This window comes from Xenopus tropicalis, chromosome 7 (genome assembly GCF_000004195.4).
Source record: "Xenopus tropicalis strain Nigerian chromosome 7, UCB_Xtro_10.0, whole genome shotgun sequence".
Classification (NCBI taxonomy): Eukaryota; Metazoa; Chordata; class Amphibia; order Anura; family Pipidae; genus Xenopus; species Xenopus tropicalis.
Genome location: NC_030683.2, coordinates 89,033,985 through 89,055,381, shown reverse-complemented (window position 1 = coordinate 89,055,381; position 21,397 = coordinate 89,033,985). Strand labels below are relative to the sequence as shown.

Here is a 21,397-nt window from a genome sequence, read left to right as displayed (position 1 = left end):
AGCAAATTAGTAGGGATGCACCAAATCCAACTATTTTTGGTTTTGGACGAATCCCAAATTTCTTTGCAGAAGATTTGCCCGTATGTAAATGCAAATTAGGATACAGACGGGTTAAAGAGCATGCAGCGAAAAATGTTCAACTTCTATGTTTATGTGACAAAAAGTCAAGTGATTTGGATTCGGTTCGCCCAGGAGCATGGATTCGCTGCATCCCTACAAATTAGGAACTGTTTAAGGGGAGGTGGCACCTAATCAACATTAAATGCTATCCAGAACTACAGAGCACATTAAATGAGATGAATGACATTATATAACTCTCTTTATAAGTATATTATTATATAAGTTCATGTCAGGCAATAGTATTGGGGTGACTATAAATTGGGAATAACACTGAAGCACAGAATATATAGCATGGGAAGAGTGTATGAGGCTCAGTGCTTACAGTTGTGTAACTCTACGGCAATGGATAAATTAGCTGTTTGAAGAAACTTACCAAGTCTGTCAACCTGTTGCTTAATCCACTTCCCGACATCTAGTGCCATGTGGCACCAAGCTTTTCCTACTGCCCAATAACATTTATTTCAAGGGTATGTCTGAGCAGTTCTTTAGTCTAAACACTTTTCCCAAGTGCACACTTGCCATTATACATTTTAAACATCCGCCCTTCCAAAAGTGCTAATATCGGGGTACAGCTATGAGGGCTGGAGTACAGAGCCTTGCAGAGCCATATGGACCTTTATGTATGAATTGCTTAACACTAAGGGGCTATGTATTATGCTGTATAAAAAACAGCAACAAAATTCGCTACACATCGGCAGACTTAATTTGGCCTAATTTTTTATGCATTTTCTTCTGCCTGAACTTAAGTGAAATAACAGTGTAAAATCTAGTGTTTGGCCATTGAAATTCCGATAATTGTCTTGCAGCTTTCCCTATTCACTAAGTCATTCATTCACTAAATAAATATGTCAGAAAAACAGAGAACTGCATTTGGGCAGAACCTAGAATCCAGAGCAGGTATACAAACCCACCAGAGCTTGAATAGATACCGGATGTTGCCTATGGCCAGTTGGTTGGATGTCGGTACAATTTAGCAGCACACGTGGTTGGCCAGTTTGCTCTGACCAATCTAATGGGTGGGATGGCTATGCAAAGAGTATGATACTCATATAACAGACCTGTGAGGAATCATGCAAGGTCAGAACCAGCAGTGCAAAAAGGGACAGACAAGTTTTAAATTACCAGATACTGGAAAGTTGCTGAATGATGATTGCACACAGAACATTTGACGCCTGTTATCAATCTTCACTAACACAGACAGCAAAGTATCCCTTGTTTCCTTCCCACTATGATGCAAATTGCCAGTGGGGAAACATACACAGAGCTTCACATTCCGAAGCAGAAAGGAGCAATGAACCCTCCCCATCCACTGGCAGATCCTGCTCCCCCCAGTAGACTCTATAACATGGGAAAGTGTTTGTAAATCTGACATAGAAGCAGAGTAGCTCAGTGGATTTCCCAGGTGCCATCTCTTTGGGTGCTTGCTCTGTTACTTCACTGACATACATAGCTCTCTGGCACATGAACAGTTGGAGTTAATCCTGGAATAGCTCCAGTATATGCTCCAGAAAGCTCTGCATCAGCGACCTGATAGAAGAAAAGTTTAAGATACAGAAGATGGTGCCTGTGAACTCCACTGAGCTACTCTGCATCTATATGTCAGGTTTACAAACAGGGACACTTTTCCATGCAATATACTGTGTGGGGAAGGAGCAGGGAAGTAGATAAGGGCTTCTGATTGTGGGGGGTTAGTTCTCCTTTAAAGTTACATTTTTTATTTTTGGTTTTGAATCCCCTTAAAATGAACAGTCAGCACACTGAGTGGAAATCAGTTTGTTACTTTTAAAACAAAGAAGTGTATCTGTTTGGCATATATTCTTACAGAAGGATATTGCAACTGAAAAAAAGGTGATTACAAATTGAAGATGAAAGCTTTGAAGATGCAACTTTTGCAGCCCCACGTAGCCTTCTGGTTTGCACTCTGCATGGGGTCAGACTATTGGACAGAAGGTGCTGCCGGTGAGTCCATGATGGCAGGAAGGAAGCTCATTCATTTAACTTTCTTATTTAACTGTTGTGATGTCACAAAAGAAACACAATACATGTAATTATATATCTATATATTGTCCTTTGCCTGCTACAGAACTCAGTTGTCTGTTCTGGGACTATTAAAGATGTTCATAGCCAATGCCAATGCCAGCAATGGCCACAAAAGATGGACTCCTTTTATTTCCCTTCAAAGGACTGCAGAGCAGGGAGAGGTGATTGGAGCAGACGGCCATGATTGTATCCAGCTGACAAAGGGTTATTGGTGCAATATCAAAATGTTTACTCATCGTCTGAGAATTCAAGATCCTGGACAATATCGTCTTCCCCCTGTGCCAGTTCTTTCAGGTCAGTCTGTGAGAGGTGCTGCACCCCCTTCTTTTGCTTCTTCTGGACTGCGGTTTTATCCCCTTTCTCTTCCTCCTCCTTGTCTTCATCCTGTGATTCCCCTGTGGGCGGAAGAGCAAATATAAATTCTGCTTTATCAGGAAGGAACAAGCAGGCCGAGGGTGGCTCATCACTAATTAATCTCGGAGCTCATTAATTTATCGCTGCTTGCTGCAGCATTCAGATAGAGAAAGCACTTGCGCAAGCCAAGTTTTGTATCCGGCTGCAGGTGTGTACTAGAGCCCCTTCTATGATCCTGCCACACCACCCCCCCCCACGCCCATCTTGGGTGAGCGATATTGTTCTAATTTTATCGCTTGTCTCTAGGGCTAAACTATGGCATTACAATGAAGGGGATACAAGAAGTTGGAGTGAGGTGAGCATCAATAAGCCGATGCAGTCATCGATCTGACAGAAAATCAAGCCTGGACAATTTTTGCCCAGATATTGGTCAGGGAGGCCTGTCGGAGGGCACCATACATGGGTAGATAAGCCGCTAAATCAGTCCAAAGGACCTGAATCGGCAGCTTAAATCTGCCTGTGTATGGCCACCTTAAGAGGCAACCCAGAATATAAAGCACAAGCGGAAGATACAGTGCGGATGTCAAAAAGAATAATGTTATTCTCTGCTGGCAGAGATAAAAGGGAATCCACATTGCACACTGATGAAGCACCTTCCTGAAATGAAATTTGCTGAGGAACTGCTGAGTGTTCAACTTCCCTCCCCTATATCCCTAAAACGCAGTCCAGGGGCTTTATATCACCTGTTGGCAGTATCCAAAGAGCAACGTTTCTCAGGAGATAGGTATAATCTCAAAAGGAATGTACAAGGGGGCCCTATGTCAGCCTGCTACACATCTGCCCCATAGCCGGCGGCTGCATGAGGGTGTGAGGGGGGAATTCTGTGGGTCTGTATAGGAGCGCATGAACGGCTAGGCACTGGCACATGGGGGAGCAGTAGTGCGTTGTGCCTGCCAGTTCTCTCACTCTTCCTCTATCTGGTGATTAATGACACAAGGCTTGCGATAAGCGTTCTGTCCCACTCTGCCTCCACAGCTCATTACCGGCCAGCTGTACCAGATTAACCCCTTAATGCCTCACCATTCCAACAAAATCCCGAATTTTTTTTTACATAGATGTCAAACGTAGTCAGCTGGGAGCCCAACAGTTAGTAGTTGAATAATAAATTGCACTTAAACAAGGCACTATTGCCTGTGTTGTGGGAAGCTGGAAGTTGTAGTACAGCAAGAGCTAAAGAGCCACAGGTTGCAGATCACTGATGGAGACAAAAGAACATATGTGGCACATAGAATGACACCAGAAATAAATAGTAGTTTTTGAAAGATTGTGAACCCTTTCAAAGTCCTAAAAGTAGATAAAGAAAACCTAGTTAAACAAATGAAACAGAAAATATTATATATTATACAAATATTATATATTTATATATTATTTATATTTTTTTATATATTTGGTCATGTATTTTTATGTATATTTGGTCATGTATGATCCAATAATATATGTGAGTAATATATGTAAGTGAATCCTTAGGATTATCGTATGATTTTAAGGTGAAATCAGAGTCTGGTGGTTTCAGTCAATGGGATGATAATCAAGTGTAGATGAGAAACCGTGTTTTATTTAAAGAGCAGGGATCCAGGGACCACACATACAACACACCTGTGGATGTGTATCATGGGTCAAACAAAGGAGGTGTCTGAGGATCTTAGAAAAAGAGTTGTTGATGCTAATAAAGCTGGAAAAGGGTACAATACTATTTCTAATGAGTTTGGACTCCACCAATCAACAGTCAGACAGACTGTGTACAAATGGAAATTCAAGACTGTTGTTACCCTACCCAGAAGTGGTCGACCATCCAAGATATCTCCAACTACATGGTGTCTTATAGGGAAACTTCTAAGCAACTGAAGGCCTGTCTCATATATTGAGGTTTATGAATCCACCATCAGGAGAACACTAAACATCAATGGTGTGTATGGCAGGGTAGCACAGAGAGCACTGCTCTCCTCCAAAAATATTGCCGACCGTCTACAAGTTTGTTAAAGATCACGTGGACAAACCAGAAGGATACTGGAAGAATGTTTTGTGGACAGATGAAGCCAAAATAGAACTTTCTGGCTTAAATGAAGAATGTTACATTTAGAGAAAGAAAAACACTGCATTCCAGCATAAGAACCCTATACCAACCGACAAACACGGTGGTGGGAATGCTCTGGGTTGGGCTTGTTTTGCTGCATCTGGACCTGGATGGTTTGCCCTCATTGATGGAACAATAAATTCTGAACTATACCAAAGAATTCTAAAGACATCAGTCCATGAACTAAATCTCAAGAAAAATTGCGTCATGCAGCAAGATAATGATCCTAAAACACACCAAAGTTGTTCTACCAAAGAATGGTTAAAGAAGAATAAAGTGAATGTTCTGGAAGTCCTGACACAGCATCAGTTCATGGAGGTGCCAAATAAGGGCTAAGATTGGCTATTAGGTAGCCTCTATGCACACTATCAGCTTACAGGAGGCTTTATTTGGTAGTAAATCTTCTACTACCTGGTTTGGGGGCACTGAGAGCAGCATCCAAGGGGTTTGTGAGTAACATGTTGCCCCAGAGCCACTGGTTAAGGATCACTGCAATAACCCAACTGAAATGTTGTGGAAAGACCTAAAGTGAGTGGTTCATGTGAGGAAACCCACCAACATCCAAGAGCTGAAGCTTTTCTATATGGAGGAATGGGCTAAATCTACTTGATTAAGTCAATGTGCAGGACTGATCAACAGTTGCAGCAAATGTTAGTTGCAGTTATTGCTGCACAAGGGGTCAGACTGAATACTGAGAGCATGATTCACTTACTTTTGCCACAAGCAGATATGTTATTGGATCACTTTTTTTCAATAAATACATTACCAAACAAAAATTTTTGTTTAACTAGTTTCATCTACTTCTAGGACTTTTTGGAAAATAAGATGATGTTTTAGGTCACATTCATATAAAAATATAGAAAAGCATTCACAAACTTTAAAGCTACACTGTACAACACCACACAACTAAAAATTTGATATAAAAAGTAACTTGTGTCAAACAAACAAAGTAAATGATGTGTCAAACCCTTAATGCCAGCTCTATTGGCTTCTTACCCTCTAGGTCACTGCTCTCGTCATCTTGCACCTCATACTCGCCCTCCTCTCCTTCACTGCTTAATTCGGAATTCTCATCTGAGGACTCTTCCATGCTCTTGGCTTTGGATTTCTCTGTAGAGGACAAAACAATTATTGGAGTCTGTCACCCCAAGTTGCTTAATAATGAATCTATTAATTTCTCATACCTGCTGGTACCACTGTAGCTCAAACAGATCTAAGTTACCAATACATGTATTTCCTATTACAATAAATATTCCTTGGAAATGCTGTACGGCTTGCAGGTTTATTCTAATGGGCCACAGGCATATTCCTGAACATGATATTCTAAAAGGATGGGTAATTTATAAAAAATTCATCATTTGTAATGCAGGGCAATAGTTTAGAGAGTTTGGACACCTAATCATCAGAGCCAATGGGCATACACAGGGCAGTTAATATGCATTTGTTCCCTGCCCAGTTTCCCCAGGTACCATGCTGACATTTTTGAAGCCACATTTTAATGTGTGTGTGGCTCTCATATAGACTCTAGGGGCTAGCTACAGTATGTTCTACAGATGTGGAGCTGTGGGTATGCAGTGGTCACACACAGAGAGTGTTCTTTAATTGCAGCTGTCTGACAGCAACATGATTCTGGCCGCGGGAGAATGTCACATACGCCTGACAGGAAGTCACAGCATCAATGGACAAGGGTGCAAGGCCACAAGAAAACAAAAAAAGTGTGAGAGACGGCAAAGACATAATGAAAGTGGCAAGGATGGAGAAGCGAGAGCTAAGATGCCAATGAGAAAAAGAAGCCTTTCTAAGAAGGGCAGAATGTGAGAAGGAGAATGGGGTTAGAACGTTGTGTTTAAACCAGCAAGAGAGGAAATAAAGCCAGAGAAAGCTCTTTGCACTTCTGGAGGTGATTGTGGGCAGAGTAACAAGCCAGGTCCCTAACGTCCATTAGAGGGGCACCGGGAAGCACTCAGATGGTGCTCATTAGAGAGGCTCTCAGTGCGGCTCCAGCTGCCCACTCGCGCCTGCTAATTACCAGATGAGGAGCACATCCAGCCCTGTGCGAGAGCCATTAATAAGCACTCGGTGCACTCTCTGCTCCACAGCAGATCCCTCACAGTCTGCCCTCAGTCTCCCAGCCCCTGCATGAGCAGCAAAGAAATGCAGGATAAGCTTTCTATAGTAGTATGCCTCTCTAATAACGAGGGGGGGCATCTGCTGGAAAAAGGTCCAATGCCCCTTAGAACTGGTTTTACCTATGCAGATTAACCATTTATGGTAGAAAGCAGAAAAACCATATTCTAAACCCATATTACTCCAGGGATAGCAATCACCTGCCTTCAACTGATTTTTAATGAAAGCAATGTTAAGCATTCCAGCTGTCACGGGCCTATAACTCCCATTAATCTCCCAGCTCAACCTGGGGGTGGGAAGATGGGAGTTGTAGTCCCACAACAGCTGGAATACTAAAGGGTAAATCTCTCTTCTCTTTGCTTGTCTATCAGGCATGAGGACACAAGGGGGAATATTGCAGAAAACAGTGTTTTATTATTACTTATACAGCCCCTCCAGAAAATGCACAGGCTATACTTCCAGTAGATTGGGCCATGGTCAGAACCACTGGGTCAGTGCAAACTGCCTATCGAGTGTCTACAGTGCATTAATATCTGACCATTTACCCTGCAGGACAGTCTCTTCAGTTTACCCCTCGGCATGGGGCACAACCAGCTGAATAAATGTCAGTCACAGGAAGCTGCAGAGTCTGTACACTGTAAGGGCTATTAGAGAACTAAGCAGGATCATTATTGCTAAATGCAATGCAAGAACACATCAGTGGTCCTTACCTATGACGTACGTAGAGCTAACATGGAGGAATGGAAATATTCAGACACATATTCCATTGCTGTTTCTCTGATTGCCACTCTGCAGTAAACATCACGGACCACTTGGGCAAAAAGGGTTAAAGAAAAAAATCCCTTCCCCTCTGCAGGCAGTTCATAATTCATAATACAGTCAGCTGCTTCAAATTACAACTCTCCTCCCAGAGGGTCCGTAAGCTACAAAGTTAAGGTCCACCTGCAGACACAGGGGCCGGCGGGAGACCCGCAGACCGAATTAACAACAGATTTCTGGCAAGGAGTGAAAGCTGGTGTGTGGGGGGCTGCTGTATAGTAGTCACGGAGGTCCCAACCTCAGATCTGTGTCACCAAATAGGGGAGCAGGACTTACTCTACCACCCCAAAGAAACGCTGCAGGCAACTATAGAGCCAGAAATCTTTTTTTTTTTTGTTGGTGAGAAAACAGTCACACAGGATACAGGCAGCACTGCGAGGGGCAGCAAGATGGGTTGCACCCTACAGAGCCAGGAGTGCACTTTAACCTCTATACCAGGAGGGTGTCATTATAGAAGGGGGAAAAGGTTTTGCATAAGGCAGAATGCAAATGTTCTTGGAAGAGGACAAACCCAAAGAGCATTTTGATTCCCATCACTGACAGAGGCTGCAACTGCCGCCATAATCACCTAAAAATACAAAACTGAGAAAGGCAGAAATGTGAAAGAACCGTAAATGTACAGGAAAGGCAACATATCTTGCAGGGAAAACCAAAAATGGCTGCAGAAGGAACAGGACTGGAAGAATCAGACATACCTAGTATGAGATATATGGAGGTGAAACAAGTGGCTAGGGCACAGCGTGCAAAATACGTCTAGCATGATACTCACGCATCAAAAAATGACAATAAAGAGAAAGTATAAGGGCTGTGTGCCTGTGTTATCCTAAGGATATTCACACAATGTTTCAGCCCAGAGGCTTTCCTCAACATCACATGAATCAGTTTAAAGACCAATACTTTGTGTACATTGTATATAACGGCTGATATGGTGGTTAGGTTGGGGCTGCATCTTTAAGACCAGAGTGTTTACTGAAATCATTAACTGAATAACTCCTAAAGATCAGTGCTATATGCCAACTCATTCAGAAGGAATACATATAAAGGGGATATGCCCCCTCATTCGCACTGCCCACATGATTCAACAGTGATTAGTGTTCAGTTCCAAATTCTGCTGCATGGTTTCTTTGTAACTAAAGCAGTCTGTAACATGAACTTGTGCTGATTATAAAGTAATTATAAAAGACGAAACCAAAGCTTGAAAAATGTTGTGCTTCTGTACCTGCCCAAAGCCACAGCAGCCCTTTAGCAGTGAAAATGAGAAAATGTGTGCCTCCAAAGATGCCCCCAGTAGTCCCCTCTTTCTTTTCACAATATACATTTTACAATACAAAGGTGATTTGTAATTCACATTACAAGGCAGCTCAGAACCAGTGCATTCTGCAATAGAAGAATTTAATATTCGGTCTGGTACCGTCAGCTTCTATAACAGACGAGCCTTAGTTCCTGCTTGATGATTTCGGACGACCCTTAAACATTGTTTAGCAGCAGCAGCTCAGATCATACAGAGCATGTGCAGTGTTACTGACACTTGAGAGAGCCTAACGATCACAAGATGGGGTGCTCCTAAGGCTAACCTAAGGACTGGATCATTAATGTTATGGACTGCTGAACCTCTGGTTGGACAGTACATTTACTATATGGGTAGCAAAGGACAAGAGCAGGAAAAACAGACTCAGCAGAACTTAATTTTAGATGCTCCTCCATAAATAGCAAGTAAAAGTGATAATCGACAAGTGGAGCAGGCTATCTATCAAGACTGGCACATATCAATACAGAAAAATATGAGCCACAGGCCAATCAGTGGGTGCCAGATCAATAATAATACACAATGCACTCATATTATTTTAAATTGTGCTTCACAGAGGGCAATAGCCAAGCTGAGGCAGTTCTCTCTGTAGAGGCTATGAAAAACAGAGTCCTTCCCAAAGTAGAGTATTTCGGTAGTGCATTCTGTGCTGGAGGTTTCTGCTATCTGCTTTAGTCTTTACCCAACACACAGGTTGTGCGTTGCTATGAAGATTAAGCTATAACTGCAGAACCAAAACTGACACTTTTTAAGCAATTACCATAAATACAGCAACAAATATAAAGATATCATCACATCATTATTAATCTGTTAAGTTTGTCGCTCACAAAACTCAAAAGGAAAACTGTTTAGCAACTATCACTCAGTACCTACTTACATGGGTATTACTTTACCAAAGGCCTGCGCATGTACACACTGTTTATGCCAGCTTTCACAGGGCAAGAATGAGCAGGTCAGCAGCAGGAAACCACATTATAGAGAGTGAAACCCAAAAAGCTGAGCCAAAGGTCTCCAAGATGGTGGACATAAGGAAGGTACGAGAAGTAAAATATAACAAACAGAACAAAAAAAAACAGGCCCAGTTCTGGATAAAGAGATGCTTTTGATTCTATCATGGTAACATGAAAGTCCTGTCCAGAACAATGAAGAAAAGAACCATAGCAAGAATAGTTCAGAATGTTTCTGAGTTGTGCAGTCAAACCTTGTGGCTTGTGTCCAACAGAAACCCTGTGGCAAGACAGCCTACAGATGATCCCAGGCCAATATGAGAGTGTCTGATCCATTTTAGCAAAAGGAAAATGGGTGAATACTGAACAATCCCTTCTGAGCAAAGTATTTCCCTATACAATTCATAGCTATTACTGTGGCAAAAGCAGATTCAAACAAGTCTTTACTCAAAAGGTGAGATGACTAATACAGTCTGAACTTTGTGGCTCTGTATTAATTACTCGTTTCTTTAAATGTCCATTCATGCAGAAAGTACAGAGCATGTTGTATAACCTGGAAATGTGTTAGTTTGTGGAGTATGGAAAATATGTCATTGTATTTATATACAGAAACTAGTGATGACTGTAAATATACATTAAATTGTTTAAATACCCTGTGACAGTTAAAATAGTTAATATTACAAATGTGGCCACTTCAGAAACACAGCTTTGAGTAGGTCAGTGATTCCTAAACTGAGGTGTTGGCCCCCCATACCAGGGGTCCCCAACCACCGGGCCGGGGACCAGTGCCGGGCCGTGGGCTGTGCTGAACTGGGCCACTTCTGGTTCCAATTACCTGTGGTCCCAACTCCATGACAACAGCTATGCAAAGCCCAGGAAGCTTTCTACTGATCGCTAAAAGGACCAAAGTACTTAAAGCTCCATACTAAGTGTCAGGGGATGTTATCACAGGTGGGAGTAAGAAGAGCAAGGGAGCTGGGCGTGTCTAGTTGCAAAGAAACAAGCTCAGGTCTCCCACTGATTTTGTATTATGATAAGCTGTATTATACCCACCACCCCTGGTCCTCAGAAAAATTGGCTTGATTGAAACCGGTCCGTGGTGCAAAAAAGGTTGGAGACCACTGCCCTAGACGGCTCAGAACCCTGGCAGGGATGGCAAGCACAAAGTCCAATTAGGAACATAGTTGGAAAGGATCCCAATTGCTGCTCTACATAGAAATAGAAGTGAAAACCCAATCCGCACTCACGATTACTGTAGAATAGTGCCCGGGTGCCGCTTGGGAAAATATCAAATATACTTAACTGCTAATGAGCGCACTCCAGGGTCTTTAGCTTAAAAAATTCTAAATAAAGATCGAATTTTATATATATATATATATTTATATATATATATATATATATATATATATATATATATATATATATATATATATATATATATATATATATATATATATAAAAAATGCTGATGCACACCAGGAAAATTATATAAAAAAAAAAAAGATACTTCGTTTATTTAGATCGACGTTTCGGTCCTCACCCGGGACCTTTATCAAGGATAAACTATTATTTGTTACTAGCACCCAGGCAGACAATATATTTTTTAGTCACAAACGTTCTATATATTAAATCCTGTATTAGTGAAAACACCCATCAACAATTATGGAAAGCTAAATTTGTGGAAAAGTTATATCAGATGCCAAGTATCAACATCTGCTAGTAATGATTCCATTGAAATACTTAAGCTAAACTACATATCTTTTCTGCTTTTATTGGTGCTCTAATTGCTTTTCAAATGAGAACCTAAAAGACGAGGAACAGTACAGTAATAAGCATTAAAAAATATACAGTCCAAACTGCTTTCCTTTAGGGCTAATTAAAGGCTCATCAACCCCAGCCATTCAGGACAGACTGTAGCACCAATTACAGGGAAGGCATAGAACAGTGACAAATATTTTCTGTATTGGAAGTACCACCCAAAAATACAAGTTTTTTTTTAAATAAATTTTACAGGACACAGACTAACCCAATGCTTTGCTTTCCCCAAATTCTGTGAAGCGTTACATAATTTTCCTGCCGTTTAACCTAGATTATGACAATGCCCTCTGACTGTCAGGCCTTCCTTACCTAATCAAAGTGTTGAGTGACACTATTAAAGGAGAAGGAAAGGTAAAAACTAAGTAAGCTTTATCAGAAAGGTCTATCCAAATACAGCCATAAGCACTCATAGAAACACTGCACTAAGTTCTCTATCAAAAGAAACACAGGATTTCTTGTTTTTTTTGTAAACATGTTCATCTGACTTCCTCTCATTCTAGTAGCCAGAGTCTGGGTAGCTCTCTCCCCTCCCATAAGAATTCATAAAACTCACCCCCCCCCACCCTTAGGAATGTGTAATCTGAGCTATAATGGCTAGAGCTGCAAGCAGGAAGCTATGAAGACCAAGCTAAAATGGCAGCTGCAATCTTAAACAAACAGAGAGAGCTTCTAGGGCTCTTTACTAAGATATGGTAAAGCTTTCTGCAGAATAAATATAGTGTTCTAGGTGGCACTAATGTGCTAATCTATTGGCAGTAAAACGACAAAATGACTTTCCTTTTCCTTTAAAGGGGCAGTATATATCTTTCTTTTCAAAACAACCTCAACAAATAACTTTTGGCCTATCTGTAATCACAATTTCTTGATTATTATTCGTATTCTTGTTATTATTCAGAATAAGTAATATTTACAGGTATAGGAATTGTTAAATGGAAAGCTTGGGACCTGGGGCTTTATGGATGAGGGATCTTTTCCTGTAACCCCCACCCCTCCCCCTCATCCACTGGATGCATTTTTTGCTCCGAATTTGCTCTGGTGCAAGTGTTTGGCAGGCCCCAAGGGGCTGCACACCTGGTAGTTCCGCCACTGATCTCTTCATAATTTAAATCACAATTCCTTAAAGGAGAAGGAAAGTTACAAATCACCAAATGTTAGGCATTCCCCAGTGATTGTAACTGCTTACCTTTAACCTCAGGCTGGTGCACCAGCCCAGGTTCCTCTTCCTTCTTGGCACTGCTTGCGCAATAGAGTGAAAAGCCAAACTTTAACAAAAAAGCGGCTTTTTCACTCTACTGTGCATTCACTGACATGCAGCTACCCCAGGCTGGTGCAGGTTTCTACTAACAGGAGCACAAGCCTGGGGTAAAAAGTAAGCGATTCTTACCTTTTCCTTCTCCTTTAAGGCTGCTAAAAATCATATAAACATTAAATAAACCGAAAAGGATTGTTTGGCCACGAATATGGATTAATACATCTTAGTTATTATGAAGTACAAAGTACTGTTTTGTTATTGTAGGGAAAATAAAAAAATAAAATTATCTGCTTAAAATGGACTCTATGGGAAATGGGCTTTCTTTAATTCTGATCTTTCTGAATAACGGGTTTATGAATAAGGGATCCCATTACTTGAAATATTATTAAATGTCCTGCCTCAGTGAAGCTTAAAATGTAATTCTCTATTACACAACTCTAGAGCCCATTTCTAAACTATTTGCATGTTTGGATTTGGACTGTAAGAAGAAAACCACACAAACACTAGGAAAACAAACAGACTTCATGCAGTGTATGCCCAGTTTGGAACAAACCAAAGTCCCCAGGATCTACTAGGCAGCTATGCTAACCACTGCCATCGTGCTAAGCAAATGCTACGGATCACACACTATTTCTAAACTAAAGTAATATATCAAATTAAATGAAATAAATTACGGTTTAGTCTGCACTTCCTGTATCATAAGAAATATAGTTCATATATACTGCAGATTATGGAGGTGCTAAAAAGAAGCATAAAAGGTTAACTGAAATGTAGGTGTTTCTTGTTAATGATTCCATAATGACACAAACAGAATTGCCGTGACATTGTGTGGAGCTACAGAATGGGCAGGCAGAAATAATGATCTCAACAGGTGGTTGCATGCATTCTCTCTGTACCTTTGAGCGATAATCCTACGCTGCCACCCTCAGAGTCACTGTCGGAGTCGAAGAGATCTTTGAATTCTTTCTTATCTTCTTCCTTTTTCTCTAACTTTTTCCGCTTTATCTCGGGGAGATTCAAATCTTCCATCTGTAATGGGAAGGAAACATAAATATATAAAGGAATAACGTTTGTGTCTAGGGCTGTATGAACCAGGGTGCCTATATGGTAAATATGGCACTGCTTGTGTCACACACTGCTTTCTTTATCATCATAAATACACTGGGGGAGAAAAGACCAATCTGTTGCCATTGGGCCTGACTTTATTGTGCACTGACAATCCCCACATGTAGCATATTTTGGCACAACTACACTAATGTAGCATTTTTTGCTGAAATCTACCCGTCTCTGGACAAACAGTGGAGGGCTGTGCCTACCAGTGCCTGCTTAATTCATGGTGGAAAGCAGGGGATCAGCATTTTAATGCTAGTGGGAAAACACCTTGTATAAAACAAACCTAACAAAACAATATTAAAAATCACTAGTTACAGATGTTTCACTATTGGTGGTTCCTTGTCTCTTGTTACCACTGCATGCCATTCCCCAATAAGTCTGTGACATACCCCATTCCATACAATGGCAGCACTTTAAGTGAGGCTTTTTGTGATCTACTACTAATTTATATGAGGTGCTCCTTGCATTCAGAAGCATGGCCTGTTTTCCTCAAGAAATTACAGACATATTGGGAACAGCTCATTGCAGCAGGGACTTCCTTTTCTATTGATTTCATGTACTTATGTTGGAAGGAGAGTTCTGCTACTAGTTAGTATGACTTGTTATGCCAAAGGGTTCATGATTATGGTATAACCGGGACCCATTCCCCTGTTGTCCAGCAAAAGAAAACTTAATACTACCCCTCTCATCATATGGTGGACCCTACAAAATGCAAGAAAGCTTATGTGTTCTTTAACTCAATGTGTTATCTGCAGAGGATTGTATGGTATTTTCTACCCTACAATCCTCTGAAGTTACACCCCGTCCAGTCTTTTAATGAAAAAGGAGACTCTCAATATCCATTTTCTGGATCTGGAACTATTACTGTACAGTATTCCAAACAACAGAAGGGCTTGTGAAATGATCAGAATTGTAGTTCTATAAGAGCTTAAGGGCAGGAATCAGTCCATAAATCTTAATGATAATGCAAAGTAAATGTGGGCAGCCATCAAGTGCGCCTACATGCACTTACACTGAGCTGGCTACAAATATTTAGGAATTGGGATTTACCCATTAACTAGATAATCATCCCTAAGGGCAGCATGGAGAAGGCTGGAAGGAGCAGTGACCTGCATGGAGACGAGGATTTGTACTGCTGCAAAATGATACACATATTGGTCCAATTACTGCAAGAGGATTTTAATGCAGAAATTTGTTAAATTGCTGGATTAGGTAATCTCCTAAATATGAAAGGGGTTTTCATCAGGAACTGCCTTTTCTATCCTGTCAGACTGCTCCTACCCCTCATTAATAACCAGACTATAATAAGATAACAGGAAGCCCGCAAGAGTCTCCCAAGCCGGCAGTTTTTATTTCCTCTATTTTATTTTTTTCTGTTATTGAAGTAACTGAGCCCTCTGCTCGTTAATCTGCTGCTACTAATGAAGGAGCTAACGACTGCTGCCACCCTTCCACAGCGGCATCATTAGAGGCTGTTAGAAGCTCCTGGAAAAATGCTTAGCGCTGTAATTATTAGGCCTGACGAGAGCCGAAAGCTCTCACACACTCACCTACACACACACACACAGACATGTACAGACATAGCAGACAGCTATCACATTTACCTACACACACGCATGCCGCTCCTGCAAATGGCAAAGGGAAATGGGAGAATTTTTTTCTGCTCCCTAATATTAACACACTGTGAGCCCTATACTCTCTTTATTTCCACTTCTCAGTGGCAAATGTACAGATACATTGGACATGTATTTGGAAAATGCAGGAATCATGTGTTTTATCAGAAAGGGGTATAAAGGCTTATTTTCAGCTGCTTTCTGCTACATGGTTTCATTAGCTAGAACTAATAGGGCAGAGATAGCAAAGGACAGATAGATACTGCCACTGGAAATTTCCATTTAAAGAAACAGTAACACCAAAAAATGAAAGTGTTTTAAAGTAATTAAAATATAATGTACAGTTGCCCTGCGCTGGTAAAACTGGTAAGTTTGCAACAGAAACGCTACTATAGTTTATATAAATGAGCTGCTATGTCAACACGGGGGCAGCCATTGAAGCTGGAAAAAAGGAGAAAAGGCACAGGCACATAGCAGATAACAGATAAGCTTTGTAGAATATAATGGGGTTTTATCTGTTATCTGCTAAGTGCCTGTGCCTTTTCTCCTGTAAATGGCTGCCCCCGTGGCTACACAGCAGCTTTATTATATAAACTATAGTAGTCTTTCTAAGGAAAACACACCAGTTGTACCAGTACAGGGCAGCATTACATTATATAGTAATTACTATTATACACTTTCATTTTTTGGTGTTACTGTCCCTTTAAGCTGTATTGGAGAGTTGCTTATTTAGTATTTATTTTCATAGGGAAAACAAATTTAGAACCCCTATAATTTCACATGCCACCAGCTATTGCTTCTTCCCACCTCACCTTTTAAAACTACAGAGAATATAACATTAACATTACCATTTACAGACTTACATGCAAAATGCACAATGACACAAACTAGAAGTTATGGTTTATTCTATACTATGTGCTGTCTTTTACCGGACTTTGCCAAACTCATTTGCACTCCTCACTTCCCCTTGTCTTCCAACATGTTAAAAAGACATGACAGCCCACCTACATAGCTAAACACACATAGGACCAGTCTAGTCAGGCACGACTTTCGGCTAAATGGACAACCAAGCAGACGGTGTACAAAGCCAATTTTGTCACAGAAGGACTTCCAAACTGCATTTGTGATCATCTGTCATCAGATTTTCAATTACAAATGACCAGTTCCAATGCAATTGAATGTTCATTCCTAGAATGATTAGGCAGGCACACAAATATAAAGCATCGAGAGATGGTCAGTTTGAACAAAACTACTAACCTGGTACATGGGTTGCCACTTTAACTTGCTAACAGGAAGGGGTGGAATGCCAAGAAAAGCACTCTCCCTCAATAAAAGCATCACCTCTTGCCAGTTAGCTACCTGTTTCATAGCCTCATTGGATTTACACAATACCCTCATCCCATGACTTACAAGTAAATATGGACGGAGTAGTAGAGCAAAAAAATATTTAATGGTTAAGAATAAAATTATATGAAAACTGCAGTCATTAATCTATCACTAAAAGCAGCACTATATCACATTTATTTTTTTTTGCTTGACAAATAGCAGCCTCTAAATCGCAAGCATTCACAAGATAGGGCCTCCGACTACTAGTTCTGTTTCATTGGACGCCCAGTCTTATTCCCCATATGAGACAGCTGTGGAAAAATGTCGCTGCCATGATTATAATAATAGCACTAAGGTGTTAACAGTGCCTCAAAGGCATCAGCTTAGTGACCGCACAATCAGCCACATCCTTCATCAGCTCAAGGTCGCATCATAAAATTGCCAAAAGGAATGCGTTTGACCCTTTTAGCGCCATGCAATATATAATCAATAGCTGCCACGGTGTGCGTATACATGGCAAGAGAAGTGTCAATTTGGAATGGAAACAAAATTCAGCCTTCACTCACAATTGCTTTGGGACCACAAGCTCTCAGTGCTTTGCTATAGTCATTTATCCATTTCTGACATGGGTCACAATGCATGTTAGACTGACACAGTGAGTCACACAGTCCCAAATATATTCCTGTGGATATGCACGGCAACCCTCATGCTGGTTTAACAGGCAATTTAGGCTATTTTTAAATTGTTGCTGCTTTGCTTCTCTCTACCAGTAGTAGTCTTTAGACAGCCTTCTGCCAGGTACCATTACTTTCTTTCTAATCGCAACTTACAAAAAGTAATATGGAAGAGCACATTGGGTTCAGGAGGGTCCCACCTTTACTCTCTTATCGAGCAAAACCCAGAGTTATGCTTTGGATGAATAAAATACCAGGGAACGCATATACATATTCTTACGAAATGTAATAAGCACAAAAATACACACTAAATCAATGTCACACCATACGAAACGATCGTAGCTGTTATCAGAACTCTTAGCCCTGGCATAGAATACAGGTGCAGGGAAGGAAGCTTGCTACAAGTAATTTTACAATAGAAAATGTAGTTTAAAAAAATTGTTAAAAGAGAGCCACACTGCCTCCTAGTGGGAAAGAGCCTCAGAAATAAAATCATCTGAAGCTGAAGCTCCTTTAATCCCTTGAGCCATCAGCTCCTGCACAGGATTACCATAATGTAAATAAGCATTTGAATCCCATGGCACATTCATTTCAGAGCAGCAGCCAAGCTTTCAGCTCCATGGGAATCATTTGTTCATAAACCCATGCATATACTCACTGCAAACTGACAAACCTGCAGTTATATTTTCACTGGCAAGAAGGGCCCTATTAACCTTTGAACGCATAACCATGACACAGTAAGCAATGGGGATAAGGCTATGTGTCAGTGAGGCCACAGCACAGTCTAATGCTTAGAATCACCATGTGGGCAGTTTGCCACTGGCGGATAGCTTGTCTGCATCAACCCATTTAGAACTTGTTTTCTACAGAACTCCCTAACTATTCAGTGTATGAAGGAAACCTTATGTACTCCCGAACTACTGCTGCACAATAGAAAGTAGCAATAAATGTGTGCAATAATCCAACATTTTACAGAACTTTTAAGGGAATGTAAAAATGTGAAAGAATATCTTATAACATTCAAAAATACATAAACACCAGTATTCACATTTATTTCTTAGTGGAAGTGAAAAATTTGGTGTAATGCTTACATATGCCCTGATAAAAGTATTCAAAGCACATCTCTAATTGAAAAGTTTATAGAAAATATAATGTAAAGCAATAAGGTTTAATAAAAGTCTAAATTTTCATGTTCTTACTGGAAGAGTAAAACAATATAACCACCACTGCATTAGCAACAGAATATACTTTCAATGAACTTCTTTTTATATATATATTTCTCAAGCTATAATTTCCTTTTACTAGAGTACTTACAACTACAAGATACCAGTAGGAGGGTGACAGCACATAGCCTCTACAGGCCTATGGGCTGCCGACATATGATATGTCAAGCCAGTAAATGAAACACAATTCCTTGCCCTGACTTCATGCATATCCTGATTCCTATCACTCTTCTCTTTTCAGCCTGTCAACAACTGGCACTGTACAATGTCTGCAAATAGGGTAATCCCAAACAAAATCTTTCAATACCCGCTCCTTGCCACTGATCTCCAGCTGTATCTCCTTCTCACGCAGTTTCTTCCAGTGGCTGTAATATTTAGTCAGGGGAGTCCCCTCATCCTTCATCTGTTTTTCCCACTTATCCTGGAAAATAAGCAGAGAAGAAATGGAGTGATTAAATGAGGTGTGTAACAAGCCATTTGGAAAAGACACAAAGTGCCAGTAATTAAATGAGTTGTACAACAAGTCATTATAAACCTGGAGCAAGCCAACAGGCTGTCTGGTCTGGTTTTGATGTTGTGTGCCTTAAACCTGAGGCAAGCTAGACAGGTTTGCAATCATACAGGCAAGTGAAATGAACGCAAGGTAAAACTTTGAGCCATCTTTCAGCCAATGTATGCTAATATGTATTCACAATAGCAAGAAAGAAATATTTAATGTAATTTAATGTAATTTTTGGGTTTTTTTCCAGTGATTGTTTACATTACACCGAATAATTCCTTTTAGTATGTTGTAATAGGAAGTATTTTAAAACAACATTTAAGCTGGCCATACACGCACCGATAATATCGTACAAAACCTCGTTTGGTCACACGAAAGATCGGAATTGCTGCGTGTATGGCCACCTTTAAGGCCATGACAGACGGGGAGATTAGTCGCCTGCGACAAATCTCCCTTGTTGCGGGCGACTAATCTCCCCGAGATGCCATCCCTCCGGCTAGCATGTAAATCACTGGTGGGATGGCATACGAGGCGCTGTGATTTGCCAAAATCGCTGAAGTTGCTTTGAGAGGAAACTTCAGCAATTTCAGCGCCTCGTATGCCATCCCACCGGCGATTTACCCGTCTGCCATGGCCCTTACTCTAGTAACCAGACAATAGTTTGTAAGTAGATAAGACAGGGTCTCTACAGAAAGATAAGCCATAGGAAGTAAAGCTGGCCATAAAGCTTGAGATATGGCTACTCATGCACCGAGAAATATGTTTCTGGTCTGACTGATTGGGCCTACAGAAAACAGTTAGGCAAGGGCAACATCAGTGTAGTCTCTGCCTGATACTATTAACAAACCTGCTTACTAGAAAATGGCCCAGATTTTGACTGTGCAGTAGGGCCCCTAATTCTGTGTGGAGGAGCTGAGTGAGCGTCCTTATATTTACCGGCCCATGGAAAGATTAAAATAAAAATGGATCCTTTACACATCTTGAACTATTTGGCTCTGGGGGTGAGTAACTTCCAGCAACCAAATAGCATTATAAACTGCTTTAGGGAAAGAGAAAAAATAAAAAGGTAATAATTAGAATAAAAAATAAACACTAAAAACACTAATAAAGCTGGTAAGAATCACTCTAATATTATAGACAATCTAAAAGTTGTACTTGTACTTAATACTTCTTATTGAAGTTGCAAAAAAAGCACATACATACAGTTGTCACGCTACCTGCAGCTTTGTTGCACGAGTGGCTAAAACTACAATAAGTAAAACGTGCGTTCAGGTGGGAGGACCATAGAGTCTGCTGTATGGTACTTCCCATCACTCTCCTACCTTATACTTTATCACCCATTGCAAACATTTGGCCGTAGGCAGAAACAAGCAAAGGAGGAAGGGATTGGTGGCAGGAGGGACTGTGCTCTCCACTCCTCCCCTCACAAAGATTTATTTGTAGGAGACTGGGCGCTTTAAAGTTACATTACTGCATAGCATATATAAAGGCAGTGACCAAACATGCACATACATAATACAAAATATACAGTGGCTGCAGCAGGGCTGAACATCCAGAAAGCAGATTAGGGTTGATTGATGACTTGATTAGTATATATCAGGCCCCATCTGACCTGCCTATAGCACATGGAGAGAGAAGTGTCTGAGATAGGGTTTGAGCTGAACATATTTCTGTCTACTGTTTTGATCATGAAAAAATCTATGATTTTTATTATTACTTGAGCTAAACTGTGCAAAAGCTGCTCCATGTTAGGGTCCTGGAGGTAGATAAGCATATTTCCATTAAACAACACCTCCTCGGGAGGAAACTTTCAACGGCTAAAGTAATTTTGACTAAGGTGGTTACCTCCTGTATAGAGTGCAATGCTGAAAACTCTGCACTTGTGTAGTTGGGTGAGATATTTACAGAACCATGTCAATTTGTTAAGGGTACTCACTGCCTGATGGCCTGTCATGCAAGATAATCACTAACACCAGATTTTGTTTTGAATAGTTTCCTTAAAAGTAAATTATTAAAACATAGGATGAATGTG

The 21,397-nt window shown here is 40.7% G+C and overlaps 1 protein-coding gene across 2 annotated transcripts in view; it reads right to left on the bottom strand.

Moving 5' to 3' along the window:
• Positions 1–1,877: 1,877 nt before the first annotated feature.
• Positions 1,878–21,397, bottom strand: part of noc2l (NOC2-like nucleolar associated transcriptional repressor) — a 69,382-nt gene continuing 49,862 nt past the window's right edge. For both annotated transcript variants that reach the window (XM_002936378.5, XM_012967104.3), the window contains exons 16-19: positions 19,174–19,287; positions 13,814–13,946; positions 5,645–5,758; positions 1,878–2,555 (exon numbers count right to left, since the gene is read on the bottom strand). In XM_002936378.5, the coding sequence (XP_002936424.3) occupies positions 2,389–2,555; positions 5,645–5,758; positions 13,814–13,946; positions 19,174–19,287 (528 nt within the window). In that variant the 3' untranslated portion in view covers positions 1,878–2,388. The remainder of the gene's footprint in view (positions 2,556–5,644; positions 5,759–13,813; positions 13,947–19,173; positions 19,288–21,397) is intronic.